Below are 15,163 nucleotides of genomic sequence, written 5' to 3' on the forward strand. Positions count from 1 at the left end.
GAGCGGCCGGTCATCTTGAGCTGTATGCAATCAGGAATAGAGTTGCCGTGATGTCTATGCGATGCAGCTCAAAACGATCAGAAAACAAGTGCGTCAGAGATAACTCTGTCATGATGTCGCCTGAAGACAACAATTTCGTCAGCATCTGGCGATACACTTCTGAGGTGTTACTTGGTTTTCCGGGTGTTGTTGGTGGATCTAGTGGTGGATAAAGCGCCTTTCTTCCATCAATCAAAGGGTTCGGTAGCTAAGTGGTATAGCGTGGGATTGCAGTTTGTACACTGATTATCCTAAGGTCACGTGTTCGATCCACGTTCGGACCTCTCCTTTTGCATTTTTGTTCGATTTATCCTTAGCCATTTGCCATTGTTTATTTTGTCCCAAACCTCTGCATCATCGTTTTGTCGTGGTTTCTGTAAATCTCTGTTCTATTTGAAGGTAGAGGCAGCACATAATCGCGGCCTCGGCAACGTCCCATCATTTATAGAACATCCAAATACGATAACCGTCACTATGTTCTAGTTGTAGCTTGTGGTTTATCTTCTTAATGCGTACTGATGATCGTGGGCGATTATTTCATTTAATGTTTTACAGGAGTCTTGTAGTTTGGACAGCCTATTGGATACCCAAGATTTGTCTTTTGCGCGCGTATAGTCGCATTGCCTTCCGGATGCACGATGTGGCAATATCTACTACAACTTTGGTTCTCAACTAGGCTGAGGTGCGTATAAACCCCTTGACGGCTCCCTGATCCAGTGCATGATGCGTTTCCAGATCTCATCGCCGTCGTGCTCCGTCTCTATCTGGGCCTCGAGCTTAGCCCAGGCCTTCTCGTCCACGGCATTGAACCCGAACCACCTCTGGGTATCGTGCAGCCGCAGCCGGGCCGTCTGGGCGTCTTTCTCCGGATGGCCCTGGAAAGTGAGGATGGTGTTGTTATCATTGAGGAAGATCTGGCTCCCCTGGGCCAGCGGGGTGAATTTCGCCGGGGCGGCGGCGACTTCGCGTCGGTGGTGCTGTTGAAGACGCACGACGCCAGTCGCCGCGGCATGCGGGAAAAACTTCCGGCCCTCCTCCGTCAAGTTTATGGAGGTGACGCCCATCTGTACAAAGATCGCATATTAGAGAATGCAATAACTGGAATTACGCGCTTAATTGGTGGCTAGTAGTTACCTCTGGGACATCCATGTTTACAATGTCAGCGCCGAACACACGACCTATCGTCTGGTGGCCCCAGCAAATGCCCACGACCTTCTTGTCCGGGTACTGCGCTACGACGGTACGAATAAAGTTGTGGATCTTCAGGATGAAGTCCCACGAGGCCCGGGGGTCGACGTTGGCGCCGGCCAGGACGACCAGGTCGAAATCGATCGGGTCCGGGAACTCGCCCTTGTTGGCCGACTCGAAGAAGGCGAGCTGCGCGCCCGGCGCAACCCGGCCGAGGACGCGCACGTACGAGGCTTGGATCGCCGGCAGGAACCTCGAGTTGTACGAGTTGAGGCAGACGGCTATGCGGGGAGGAGGAGGATTGGGGTCCTCTGGAAACGATGATGGATACAGCATACTGGCGACACGAAAAAAAAAAAGCGATTAGAACGGCCCGAGATGCATCAGAGCTCAACAAAACAAAGGGCACAGCAGGAGAATGCAGCAAGTAGATTATGGAGTTTGTTATGGTTTAGCCTCACCGAAGATATCTGTTGAAGATATCTTTGCAGGCTTTCTAATCAGAGATGTGTTGAATTTCTGTTGCATTACGGCAACAGTCAGGAAGAGTCGCGGCTCGGCTGCGCCTGTGAGATATATAACCGACGGGCCAAACGATCAATGCTTGCTCTTGAGGCTGCAAGCGGCTCGTCTTTCATTGAGCGCTCGGGCCATGTGGATCGGTTTCGTGCCATATTTATGCGGTCACTGAGCAATCTTCGGAGGTTAGATGCAAATCACCAACATGATCTAACGATGAAGGAGACGGGGGGGAGCGGAGTCTTGTGGCTGAAGAGGAGAAACCATGGAGTGCTCGTAAAAGGAACGTAGGCCAAGTCCACAAGATGTGATACTGGCACCTACACATCGCCGTAATCCCGTAAAGTCAAATTGCGGGGTAGAATCTCAGTGGGTTGCAGCAAGTGAAGGTGTTGCATGCAGCGGTATTGCCCGCTGTGTCCGCTGCTGTGCCGCTGTGCCTGGCGGCCTGGTGGGCAGAGCGGGCTTAGCTCTCAACTGTCTTTTCGCCCCACGATCCGGCCAGAACTCTTAAATTAACCGGTAGGGGTAGGGGTACGACAAGCAATAGGAGGGACGAGACGGGCATTTCCAAGATTGTCTATAGGCTGTGGAGAAATAAATAGCACGAACAGAAAGATAAAACAATCTCCAAGTCTTTCCATCGGGGCAGTAATCGGGCAGCCAAGACATAGTAAAGAGTAGTAAAGACAGGAGCAACCGAAGCTATTGGGCGGCCTCATGCGCTCGAAATAGCACTTCGGTTAGCTGTGGAATGGTACGGTCGCATAAGGACACCAAGGGCACCTTCGCACCCCTGATTGGCCCATGTCTCATAGATGCTCAACTGACTCGACCAGGCACCGCTGTCCATTCACACGCCCTGCTTCAGCCCAAGGCCCTGAATAAGTGGCGATGTCAAAGATGTTGAAACCCATCAACCATGGGTCCAGCTCAGCCTAGCTGTTCGTGCAACAACGTAACCTTACGGTACCATTCAAAAGGGGATCACTTCTGAAAGTGGCCGTCAAGTCCGCAGAAGTCTTGGTATTTGGGCTTGCTGCTACCCAAAGCCACTGAGATAAATACTTGCACATGTCGCCAACTATGCACTTTTAGCGAGTCGCCGTTGTTGAATAGCAGCAGCAGCAGCTCTTCCTTTCGCTCTTCCAAATCTTGCGCAATCCGCCTCGGTCTTATCGATTCTGACCCAACAGACAGCAGCAGCTTCACTCCTTTTTCAACATGCGCGTTCAAGTCATCACCGCGCTATCGGCGCTCGCGGCCAACGTGCAAGGCATCCGGATCCTGCAGTCCAACGACGACGGCTGGGCCGAGCTCTACATCCGCTCGTTACACGAGTCGCTCAAGGGCGCCGGCCACGATGTCGTACTTTCCTCGCCCGCCGAAAACAAGTCGGGAGCCGGTAAGTTTTTCATGTCATGATCCAATTACCTCCTCCTTTATTTTCGCATCCGCGTCTCAATAGGGGGGACACGCATGGGTCATAAATAAGTAGGGACTATCTACTGACATATCCCGACCCTCTAGGCTCGCGCGACGAGGAGCCCGATCCGCGCAAGGAACCTTGCATGTACGACAGCTGCGCCGCCAACAGCGGGCCCGTCGGCACCAACGCGAGCGACCCGCGGCTGAACTGGGTGAACTCGTTCCCCGTGACGGCGCTCAAGTACGGGCTGTCGACGTTCGGCCCGCAGCAGTGGGACGGCGCGGCGCCGGAGCTGGTCGTCTCGGGCCCCAACGTGGGCACCAACCTCTGGGTGCAGGTGCCCTTCAGCGGCACCGTCGGCGTCGCCGTGCACGCCGCGCACGAGGCCAAAGTGCCCGCCCTCGCCTTCTCGGGCGCCTCCTCGGGCACCCTCCGCTGGGACACCGACCCGGTGCCCCAACGGTTGGCCGTGTACGCCGCCCTCGCCGCCAAGCTGACCGACGCCGTCGTCGCCTCGGGCGCCCCCTACCTGCCCGAGGACGTCTGGCTGAACGTCAACATGCCCAAGGTCGAGGGCGACTGCACCGACCCGGCCAAGTTCGTCTGGGTCCTGACGCGCCTCAACCCGGGCTGGTTTTCGCAGAAGGATGTGGATCACTGCGGCAGCACGCGACTGCCGACCGAGACGGATGTCGCTTTGTCGGGCGGGTGTCGCATTGCAGTTAGTATCGGCGATGCGACCGATAAGACGACGGCGCCGGTGGAGAAGCAGACCATAGTGCGGGACAAGCTCAAGAGCATGCTGACTTGCATGCCTTGAGAGGCCGCCAGGGGGTGGGCTTGTCTTGTCAGATATCAGATATTACGAGGATCGATTGTATACCACCTGTATGATATACATGATGAAAATTCAGTTCTTGGGAGTCACGTTTTCCTATTCGCATGCATCGAAATGACCTTATGTTGCCACGTCGCCGATGCATCTGGCCACAACGCTTGTTGCATAAGCCATACATTATCCGGGCCCTTGGGAGAGTCGCCTACTATCATTGGACCGTATCTAGCCTTCGCCAAGATCAGGAGCCGAGAAGGTGGGCTTGATGTCATGGAGGGGTGTGATGGCAGTCTTGACAGACTTGATATGTGACGTTCGCTAGCCTGCCTCTGCTTCAAAGACAATCAACATGTGGTTTTACCCCGGCACCCACCGAAGGAAGGTGGAAATGAACAGATGCCAACAAACAACCAAGTCCTTTACAAGTACCTACTTCATTGGTGGGTGCTGTATTCTCTCGTATACAAGGCGGTGCTATACTATCGTGATGTGGTCTGATTTGTGTGTGTTCTTTTGCTCGCTGTCTCCTTTCTCACAACGTTGCAGCAAAGTTCATTTGACTTCGAGCTGCAGGTTGACGAAGCCGGCGATCCCCAGCTCACTGCCAGAGGTCGACACCACACATCAGCTTCATGCGCGATTGTCGGTTGGGTGGGCCGGTTTAGGACGGGATGTAACTGTCCTTGCACTAAGTGCTATTGAACAGGGGCATACCTTCAACTAGATTGGCCCTCGATGGGATCTGGAGCCTGCCGGAGCAAAAGGGAGGAGACCAGGTACAGCTTGAGGGGAATCAATCAGACTACCAAGATCCAGAGCTGCTGCACATGGCTCAATCCAGCCAAAGAAAATTGCTCCTCAGGTAGGCATTGCCCGGACCAGGGTACCATATGTCGTCAGATCATGGATCAGCACGGGTGGGTGTTGTATTCGCAACGGGAGTGCGTGCAATTTGTTCGGGCACCTTGTAAAGTTGTGTCTGCAATTTGTTTTGGGACGGGCAATACTTTGATGATGTCTCAAACGGAGTGAAGGATGCATCCACAATGAGATGTATCGAAGGGCGATACGTACGTGTTGTACGGTTCTTCACGGTCAACCAACGGTTCATGTAGAACCCCACGCCGACCAGTCCGCCAGATGCTGTTGCGTTACATGTACTTTGCGGGAAGCTGACGTCGACATTGGACCGCAGATCTCTACCATCACTGGCTGTCTTTCTTTGCGTTTCGAAAGAAAAGTAGACCGGCAAGCCATGCGTCTACTGCGCCTCTTGAGTAGCAGCTGCGACACTTGATAACAGCGAAGACTCTGTTGACAATGACTCTTTCCCTCTACCAACGCTATCCGTAAGTGCCGAGATTGAGGACGCCGTTCTCGGCAGCTGTTGATCGTGATCAATCATCTCGGAATGTCCAGCCGACACCGTTAGCTGTCTGAAGTAGCCAGTGGGCACTGTTTGGATGACAGGGGCAGGGGTTTCCAAGATAAGTACATACATAACATGGTAGCTGGCGGGTATCGCTTCCGGACACGGGTTACTGGTTGTCATTGACGCCAATAGTAAGCAAGTACAACCCCCACCACGATACATGTCTTCTGCATGTCGACAGATGTGACCATGCGTTGGAGAACTGGTGCAGGTACTTCCCTCCTCGTGTTGGTCCATTCACAAGGGACAGAGCTACTCGAACCTTGACGTGGAAGGAGTCCGGGGGTGACATAAGGGCCAGATGACATGTCACCGCGGGTATCGAGTATACCGTGATATTAGGGCTTGGTTTTCTCGGTTTTCAACTGAAAAGATTTGCCGAGTAGGCTGTACACTGTTGCTGTCACAGATTAGCCACTCACTTTTCATCTAGTCGAGGTAGTAGTGAGCCTTATACTTCTGTAATGCAGGCAAAAGAGAAGGAAAAAGAAGCACTTCCTGAGCAAGATCTAATCGAGATATGATCGTGAAGGAGCCCGATTCCTGTTCTGAGCGATGATACTAAGATAGACATGGTGGAGGTACAACATGATACCGTTGATAGGCCGGCAACGGTTTCCCACACCTGCAGCTACATCTGCAGACTGTTGGCATATACCGTTGTGTATGTGTACGAGCTGGTTTACTTGCCTGGATTATAGTAAGCGGCTCGGCTAGAAAGGCAGAGGCTTGGCAACTGAGCAGACCCCGAAGAGCTGAACTGCCTGAGGCCATCCACCAAGTGTTCGCCAGCGTTGCGGAAAAGGCGCGCAAGTTTGGGCCCGAAATGGGCATGGCAGCAGCTCCCAAAGATGGACCGCTGCAGATAGCCGTTTAATGTCTTGACGTTTCCAAGAGGCCGGTCATTGCTGCAATAATCGCAACTGCCAACTGCGCGATACGGCCATCAAACGTGAAACAGGCTCCACGATAGCTGGGGTTTTTTCAAAGGAAACCCTGGCTTATAGTTCAGGTTCTAATGCAGTTTGCTGCACTGCAACGTCTAGCCGTCTGACAGGCAGCAGATGTTGGCTCCGTCGACGAGGAGGGACAGAGCCGCATAACCTCACATCTCATTTTCTCTCGCTGTATGCGGAGGTCGTCACAGTGAGCGAGCGCGGCACTGGCGATGACAGCGGCTCGAAGGGTTTCTCTATATCAGGACCAGGGAGGGTAAGAAGAGTTAGATTAGCGGTACAAGCATGTAGGTACATGTGGACGAAATATGTAGGTATGTAGAGGCGGATGGTTATTGTTGCCCGCGGCTGTTTGAACCAAGCCAGGGCGAGTCACGGGAGGGAAGGGCTGGAAGAAGTACGTGTTGACCGATTGGGAAATTCCACCATCGAATCGAGCAAGAGCGACCTCGCTAGTCACTCCTGCCCGCCTCCCGCCGACCTCCACTCAAGATTCCGCCAGACAAGCAAAGACAAGAAACGTCGACTGATCCCCACCTCCACCCTCCAGATGCGTTGAACATCAAATAATGTAGGTATGTAGGTACTTCAGGTACCTCATATTGGTGAATCAAAACAGGAAGTACTTACCTACATTGATACTCTCCCTCCGCGAGCGTGTGTGTATGCGACGGGCGGTTGATATCCTTCCTCCTTGCCATGCTCGAGGCCAGATTCGGAAAGACAATGGAGTCTGGAATCCTGGAAGCGTAAGTAGTAGATCATAATGATATTTGTTATGGTCTGGCGCGCGGGTAAGTCTACAGTACGGCCCGTCTCGAGCACTCTTCTTCTATTTTAATATCTTGTTCTCTTCCTCATGTCGTCTATATATCTCCATCCCCTCATTGTGCCATGATCCAGTCGGGGCATCATTCTTGCTAGACGTACATGCAGCAGTACCAGAAACACCCTTCCACTTCACCTCTATTCGCATGATCTTGCAACACGTTGCAGACCTCTCAAACACCCAAGACGCTGCCATAGGTCGTACTAGGGCAGCGGTCTGCACGTCCACCTGCAGCCATCGAAGACATCAGAGGCGAACCCATCCTATCACTTCAACCTGCCCATACTAGTCATCAGCTCTGGGTTGAGGCTATTGACAGACCTGTTTCTACCTATTGTGGGGAAGCAGTTCGCGGTGAACCTCTTCCACGGGAACCCGCACGAGATCTTGCATCGTTGCCGGCGAACACTGGGCCCTGACCGCCAGCCAGACTGCAAGCCTACCCAATTTCCTTCCTCTTCCCCCGTCTCCCGTCCCAATAAACGTCCCAGTGCGGGGGCTGCAAGTCATCGGCAACGATACTCACTGGCTCAGCCTGGCCGAGACTGCCCAAGTCGAGAGATCGGCGGTGAAAGCCTAGCGTAGATCTAGATCCCAGTTGCCCCTATCCTTATAGGAACAAGCCGGGCAGCAAGAGAGACGACGTAGGGCCGAGAGGGGTGTAGATTCGGGCAGAAAGTGGCAAGGAGAGGCATCTGGAGGGCTGGGTAACTGTCGGTGTTGCTTCGGCCCAAGACACATAGACGAAGAGCCCCCTCCTTTGGCAATATGTTTATCAACACGTCACAACCCCAGCTTGTCTGGGACGAAAACCTTAGACCTTCAACGGGTGACTTTAACCTGGGGTCTCAGTTGCGTAAAGAAGGCATTGCCCAACTCAACCACCTTACCCAACACGACTTCCGTGCCTGGGGTGCTGCACTCGCCCCAACTACGTCGACAACGACAACGCCAGCAGTACCAACAGCTGCAAAAGCACAAGATATCTCGTCAAACCGGTCGAAAGTTCAACACCATGGATTTCACCCAGTATGGCAGACGAAGCTTCTCATCACCAGCTGCTCAGTCGACAGACGATGATAATTATTTTGTAAGTACTACCTAACCATATCTTAATCATGATGTGAACCTGAACAATACCACTTGAGAGTTGGCGCCGCTAACGAAGCACCAGACCGAGGATAGCTACAGCGATTATTATCAGGGTATCGACTTCGATTCATTCCCAACGGCGCCGCCAAATGCCGTAACTCCCATGAGTGGCAGACTACAATCTCAACCTGGTCATGTCTCAGCTGCGTCAGTCGGGAGAGACCCGATTCATACCCAACATCTAGACAAAGGATCGTTGGAGGGGAACGATTTCTCATGGAACCCAACTACCATGAACACTGCCGGGGCTAGCACCATGTATTCCAATTCATTCAACAGCGGAGCTGACCTTCGACACCAACCCTTCCAGATGTCGGACCCTGCGTACAATTTCATGGGCCTCAACAACGGCATTAGCTATTGCGACGGCCTCCCGTCCAGCAGCGATGTCATGTCAAGCTCACATGTCAGCCCGACGGCCACTCATAACAGCAGTTTCTCCTCGTCGCATGGCACAGCTGGTTCTGACGTCTTTGGTTCGATGAACGTTGAGCCTATGCCGAGTGCATCGTACATTGTCAGCACTCCACCAATGCAAACCCATGCCAAGACCATCCCGTCACCCTTTGACTATTCTAGTTGCCAGTCTGTATACGATGCTGCCATCGCAAATCCCCAGATGGGTTATGTGTCCCCCAAAGACCTGCGAAAGCACCCATCCCCGTCCCTAATCCCTACAACGGCTTTCAACTCTTCAACCGAGTCACTTCCTGTACAGAACTGCCCGTTCAAGGCCGAGCCCGAGTCTCGCAACATTCTACCCTCCATGCCATTGCGGCTGACTGCTAAAGCCAAAGGCAGAAAGGAGCTCCCCATGCCAGTGAAGCTAAGACCCTCGCCTTCGCGGTTGCCTACCCCTTTCTCACGCAGCACAGTATCCCCGTCCTCGCCTTCATCATCCGCTTCCAGCAATGCGCCGGGCAGCTTGGCCAGTCCAACAGTGAAAACGTCCCTGAAGACGGGCTTGGCGCATCGCAGTAAGCTACCCAAGGACAAGCAGCCCGAAGCAGAAGAATCAGACAGTGAAGTGATCAGGGCCAATGCCGAGCGCGCCAAGAAGGACGAATTCCTGGTTCAGAGCAAGCGCGCGGGAATGACCTACCGGGAGATTCGGCGCAAGGGTAACTTTACTGAGGCCGAGTCGACTCTTCGTGGTCGTTACCGAACCCTGACCAAGGACAAGAATGCCCGAGTCCGCAAGCCCGAGTTCTTGGATAACGATGTAAGTTGATTCCAATTCATCAATGTCTATACTCCGTTTCATACTCGTGGGCACTCTGCGCTGTGTTTCAACTGTCATTGCTCATTGTGATCGACCGCGCTGACACTTTGTGCAAAATTAGGTTCTCCTGCTGAAGAAAGCCGTCCATGAGTTGGCCAAGGGCGACAGCCCCACGAAGGCCAGGATCCCCTGGAAACAGGTCGCAGATTTCATTACCAATAACGGCGGCTCATACCACTTTGGCAACGCAACTTGTCGCAAGAAGTGGGATGAGCTCGTGGCTCGAGGTGAGGCGGATCTTTAGTTGAAGTTGCCTACCTGATCTTACGTGATGATGAGAGTTCGTTTGTACGTATTGGGGAGGACGGGTTGATGAAGGACAGTCGATGTCTGGGGCAACAATGTACAACAGAGAGTGAGCGCGTGTTTTCCATGGTTGGTTGGTTATGTGCGAATGGCCGGATTAGGCGGAGATGTAATATTTGCTGGATGTTGAGGGTGTATTTACTTGCTCGAACTGGCCTGAACATACTCTTTCAAGAGCCAGTTCGCATTAGTGGTGGTACAAAATATCACTTCCCTGCCTGTGTAGCAATATGAAATACCTGGAACCTTGCGATCAGAGATCGAGTTCCACTACTACATTGCCTGTGCCCCTGGACACCAGTTCCATCGACCGTAAGTTCTTGCGAATGACTGCGTGTTGTTTAGAGATTGCTACCAGTTGCGACCCCCTTCGTAGAAGAAGACACGCCGATCTTGCTTAAGACCCCGAGTAACTTGTCCGGATCCTCCCTCAGTGCGTCCCATTCCGCTTCGTTCTTGACGAGAGCTGTGCCCGCCAGCACGGTGCCATTCAGAGCCACCGGTCCCACCACCTCCTCCCCGGACTTGCTCCGGATCGTCGCGCCTTCGACGATGCGCGGGCAGAGCGCCATGGTCGTCCTCGTCATGGCCAAGTTGTAGCTGATCCGTGCCTCCCCCTCGCCAGCGACGTTTTCGTTTTCCTCCGGGTGCAGTAGTCGTACCGCATCTTTATATAGGCGCACGTAGGCGGCATGCAACTGCTCGGCTGTGGCCCCCGACGCGATGCGGTCCGTTAGTACCGCGAACGGCACATCGGCATCGCTGCGGCTGCTCAGCGCGTCGGCCATGACCTCCCAGTCGGCACCGTTCTTGGCAGACTCGAGTCCCGCGCGCATCTGGGCCACGGGCAGGAGCTGGATGTGCCGGTGCGGCTGGCTGGCGCCCGAGTGCGGGCCCGAGTTGAAGAAGGCGAAGAGGTCCTGGGCTTTGTCCTCATCCTCATGGTACGCGCGGATGCACGCGTAGGCGGCGGCGATGTCATCGGACTCGAGCACGTGCGTCTGCGGTTTTACCGTACGCGTCGCGAGGATGAAGTGCTCGGGAACAATGGCGAACTTGTTCAGGACCAGGACATGGTTCGGTGGTAGCGGGGCTATGGTCATGGAAGGCAAGGGGTTCTCAAAGGGGTTGAAGGGCTTCTTCTTCTCCCCCTTGTCCCCTCCTGAAGGCGGAGGGGGCTTGGGCTTGGAGGCCAAGGCCGGGGAGAAGCGGAGCTGGAAGGCGATGCCGGAGTTGCCCGGCCTCAGGATGGCGACTTGGGTTGGGTAGTATGTCAGGTCGCCCGCGACTCGCGCCTTCTCGAAGGCGGCCTTGACGAGACCGGGGAGATTTGGCGGTGCTCTGATCCCGAGCATGTCCTCGACCATTTTGCTTTTCTCTTGGCAGCAATTACCGACTCATGGATAGTAGATTCTCGAAGTTATTCAGCGATCCTTATTTGCGACTGCTAAGGGGGTGGGTACGATCATGAGGCTTCGTGGCGTGAACAGTACTACTCTCATCATGATCGACGCCGTTACGCCATCCACTAAGATTATGCGATCTGGGGTGGCGGCTGGGATAGTGTCCCGCCAGCGTCCCGCCAGCTGCTCGTCGGCTGCGCTATCGTGTGGTCGCCCGCCCACTCGCTTAACCGCCAGAGAGTCCAGGTTGTTTTTTATTTAGAGCGACGAAGAGCCATAAAAATTGCCGCTGCACACATGGATTGGAGTGGAATGACTTGCTGGCCCCATCATGGATGATTTTGGAATTGCTTTGGACGGGGAAATCTCCGGCCACTAACAGATCGTACCGCATGCTCCACCGTTGCCATCCCAGACCAGGCGAGAACTAAGGTTGACGATCACACAGACCCTTGGCAACAGCCCCTTAGAAAGTTTCAAACACACGACAAATCATCGTCGTTTTTGACTAGTCATCATGCGTTGTCGCCCAACTCCTTGTTCGAGATCGCACCAGAACGAGAAACGAACACACAGCAGACAGCAAGCCGTGTGGAAGTGGGCACATGAAAGAAAGCTAACATGCTAACTGCTGATTTGTTCATACCTACATACTAAAGTACATCATCCTAGGCTTTGCGGATGCGAGAATGCGACGATGCGCAGGAAAGGATGTTGGATGTGGCCAGTAGGTAGCAGTGGGAAAAGCATCATCCATGGCACGTGGAGGATCGACGCACAGTCATCCTCCTCCCACCACCCCGCCTTCATGCAAGACCAGACCTCGTGGGTTTCTACCTGCGCCTTGGTGAGCCACCATTTGATTTGAATTACCTCATTACGGAGTGTCCGCCGCAAATGTCTGCTTCATTCAGCCAAAAGAAGCTCGAAGCCATTTGGTCCTGTCTTCGGATAGAGCGCATGAACAGATATCTAATGATAGTCAAGCAAAAGAAGCCCGTTATCAGCCGGCCAGCCAGGAAATTGCAGACCTGAGTCGGGATTGGTTGGTTGGCTGGCAATGCAGCCGGTAATTGTTACCTCAGGTAACGCTGGATTACCTGCAGGATCTGGAACGCACATTGGGCCTTGACGTTTCAGATCATCCTCCTCCCATATCGCTCGCTTCCAGCACGCCGTTCTTCTGCTGTACGCCCATCCTTCGCTTTTTGAGCCCGTCCTTTTATTTCCAAGAAAAAGCGAACATCTTTCCTCGACGGGCCGGTGTTTCTTGATCGTTTCTCCATATGCAAACCCTTTGACGTCGTAGGACCTGTGTAATAAGCGCCCTCTGACATCAAGATCCATCAAGCAAGCGCCCTCTCTGTGCATGTAGGGTGCGTGCGTGCCTGCGTCGATCCATCCGTCGCTCACCACGTCACCGGTTACTGGGTTACTGCACTTGGTCACTAGCGGTTGCTTGGCTTGTTCTACCAGACATTCTGCGATCTGCCAGCGCCAGATTCTAGATGTTCCACGAGGGAAGAACCACGATCGACAGCGTGGAAGCTTTGAGAAAGCTCCAAGCATCGCAAACCCTTCCAGATTACAGATCTATCTCGGTCGGCTCAATGAGGCTATCCTGTATTAGAACGGTTTTAGTATTGGCCAAGTCATAGTAAGCCGACCAATACGATTCAAGCTATTCGAGAGAGATGCTTCAACTAGTTGCACAAATGAATGCATGAACACCTGCGCTACAATAGTCTGGCATGCAGGAACAGACGTAAATCTTGCACGGATCTTGGTGATGGCGTCACAACAGTGCCAACGGATATGGTGCGCCATCGCGCAACTTTCAATGTTGTCTAACAGGTACTGGATCCTTCGGCCACTGTTCATCGCCCCATATGTTCGTCTTACGGTATGGCATCGTGGCCCCCTGGATGGCTCTCTGCCCAATGTTGCAACGGGCATGACAGGAGAATCACCGTCGCGTCCCACCTCGCCGCAACCTTATTACCGAGCGATGCGACTCTGGCGTTTGCTTTGGCCGGCGTGTACGGCTGCCGACGGAAGAGGACGTGATCAAATCCAGCAGCCCCTGTGACAAAGGAAAAGAAGAAGTTTGCCATTCAATGAGTCATGGTACATCGATGGATGCCTGATCATGGATGCCTGTTCTACTTGGTATGGATGTTTGGACGCTGGTTTGGTTTGCTCTAGTGATTTCGCTGCTGCTGCATTCCAGGTACCGAGAGTGTGTGAGAGAGAAGTGAGAATCCCGAGGATTTGTGACCAAGGAGGCCTATCCAAACCGATTGATCCATGGTGACACCCGGCCTCAACTCAGCCAACGAACCACCTGCACTACGTCGCTTCCACTCGCTTGCACTGCCGGACGGGCTTGGGTCTTGGCATCCGAACAATTAATATACGCGAATGCTGAAGATCGATGCGTTTCCTTCTGGGGGCCCCCTGGCCGCCTGGACCTTGTTGCCCTCCGCCGGCTGCCCGTTCCAGTTGCTGGCTCCTGGGTGGTGCGAGTTTGCCCCTGCCTTGTTCTTCTCGTCCAGCTGCTTGGTTTCTTCATTCCAGAGCGTGGACGGGTGGGCCACGCGCTTTTATGCGTGGGACCCCCCATGGCACCATGCAGCGATACTGCCCTATAATAGGGGGCGAAAGAAAAAACAGATTTGATACAATCACAGCCCGTGGTACATAATCTCAGTTAGGTTGGCAAAAGGCAGGTGGCCAGCATCAATGTGTACATGCAGGTTGGTTGGCAGCCATGCTCGGCAGTTTTCAGCCATGGCTGAAAACCAGTGGTTGACAGGCAAGACATCGCACCTCGCCAACCCGTCGGGTGATTGATGCACTAGGTTAGAACGGGAATTTCAGATCTCAGCGGCTCTGATTGAACGACTCGCTCTGCGTTGCAGCGCAAGGTTGCGGAAGGGGCTGCCCCTCCCCACATCGCCGCCGGGATGCGAGGGTGATGTGCCAGGATGGTGTGGTTGCGCAGGCCTGGGCAATTAAAGTATTACAGGAGCACCTGACAAGGATGACAAGTGGTGGGTAGCGCAGTCCGCTTTAGGAAGGTTGCCCCCCCAAGGAGCCGGCTGCTGAGTGGCAGAGGGTACCTGAAGTAAAAAAAGAGGCGGCGCCGGGCAGCTCAGCATCCCTGCACGGGCGGGTTTGGGTAACAGCCTGTAGCGCTGTGCTAAAGTAGCAGTAACTCAACCTCAGGTGGCTCCCAGTGACGGAGGGCCAGTCAACGCCCGCCGCTAGCAGCAATGTGAATCCAAAAGAACGGATGGGGGGGGCTCTCGGCGGTCGGATATGCTGTGATGGCCAGTCATACATGCCATGCTAAGGTCAAGAATAGCTGGAAATGAGCCCAGGCCCTGGTAACTGCAAGTGCTGTGCTTGTGTGCTAGATAAAGTAGACAGGATCTGATGGATCAACGATGCCTTCGACCCCGGGTATCCATGCCGCTCCCACTAGTTTGTGCGGAACAATCCAGTGCCATACCACGGCCATCATTAACTGAGCTCCATATCGACCCGACTGGCACCAGATTTGAGGCAACGGCGAGCTTGGTATAAACTCGATCGCTTCCTGGCCGCTTTCCTGTTTCCCGTTTCCCTCCTCCTTTCCCGTCCCAACGCCCGCGGCTTGTTTCTTATTTCCCTCCCCGCCCCCCAAGCCAAGTGGAGGTAGACTTTGATTTTCTAAATACACTCTACCTGCTGCTTCGCCATCCTATTCACTTCCACTTCACCTTGCAACAACACAAGCACATTCTTTTTT

The 15,163-nt window shown here is 53.8% G+C and overlaps 4 protein-coding genes across 4 annotated transcripts; 2 read left to right on the forward strand and 2 right to left on the reverse strand.

The window, feature by feature from the left end:
* Positions 1 to 707: 707 nt before the first annotated feature.
* Positions 708 to 1,563, reverse strand: PG997_009293 (gmp synthase; the record flags this gene model as incomplete). Its single annotated transcript, XM_066813608.1, has 2 exons — positions 708 to 1,103; positions 1,174 to 1,563. The coding sequence occupies 2 exons, from the start codon at positions 1,561 to 1,563 to the stop codon at positions 708 to 710; spliced, it is 786 nt and encodes a 261-aa protein (XP_066665570.1).
* A 1,407-nt stretch (positions 1,564 to 2,970) lies between these two features.
* Positions 2,971 to 3,995, forward strand: PG997_009294 (survival protein sure-like phosphatase/nucleotidase; the record flags this gene model as incomplete). The annotated part of the gene is made up of 2 exons (XM_066813609.1): positions 2,971 to 3,151; positions 3,277 to 3,995. The coding sequence occupies 2 exons, from the start codon at positions 2,971 to 2,973 to the stop codon at positions 3,993 to 3,995; spliced, it is 900 nt and encodes a 299-aa protein (XP_066665571.1).
* Positions 3,996 to 8,689: 4,694 nt separating this feature from the next.
* On the forward strand, positions 8,690 to 9,905 carry PG997_009295 (uncharacterized protein; the record flags this gene model as incomplete). Its single annotated transcript, XM_066813610.1, has 2 exons — positions 8,690 to 9,601; positions 9,723 to 9,905. The coding sequence occupies 2 exons, from the start codon at positions 8,690 to 8,692 to the stop codon at positions 9,903 to 9,905; spliced, it is 1,095 nt and encodes a 364-aa protein (XP_066665572.1).
* A 403-nt stretch (positions 9,906 to 10,308) lies between these two features.
* Positions 10,309 to 11,334, reverse strand: PG997_009296 (uncharacterized protein; the record flags this gene model as incomplete). Its single annotated transcript, XM_066813611.1, has 1 exon — positions 10,309 to 11,334. The coding sequence occupies one exon, from the start codon at positions 11,332 to 11,334 to the stop codon at positions 10,309 to 10,311; it is 1,026 nt and encodes a 341-aa protein (XP_066665573.1).
* Between the last annotated feature and the right edge of the window lie 3,829 nt (positions 11,335 to 15,163).

Source organism: Apiospora hydei, assembly GCF_038363865.1.
Source record: "Apiospora hydei strain CBS 114990 chromosome Unknown utg000007l_segment0_segment0, whole genome shotgun sequence".
Taxonomy (NCBI): domain Eukaryota; kingdom Fungi; phylum Ascomycota; class Sordariomycetes; order Amphisphaeriales; family Apiosporaceae; genus Apiospora; species Apiospora hydei.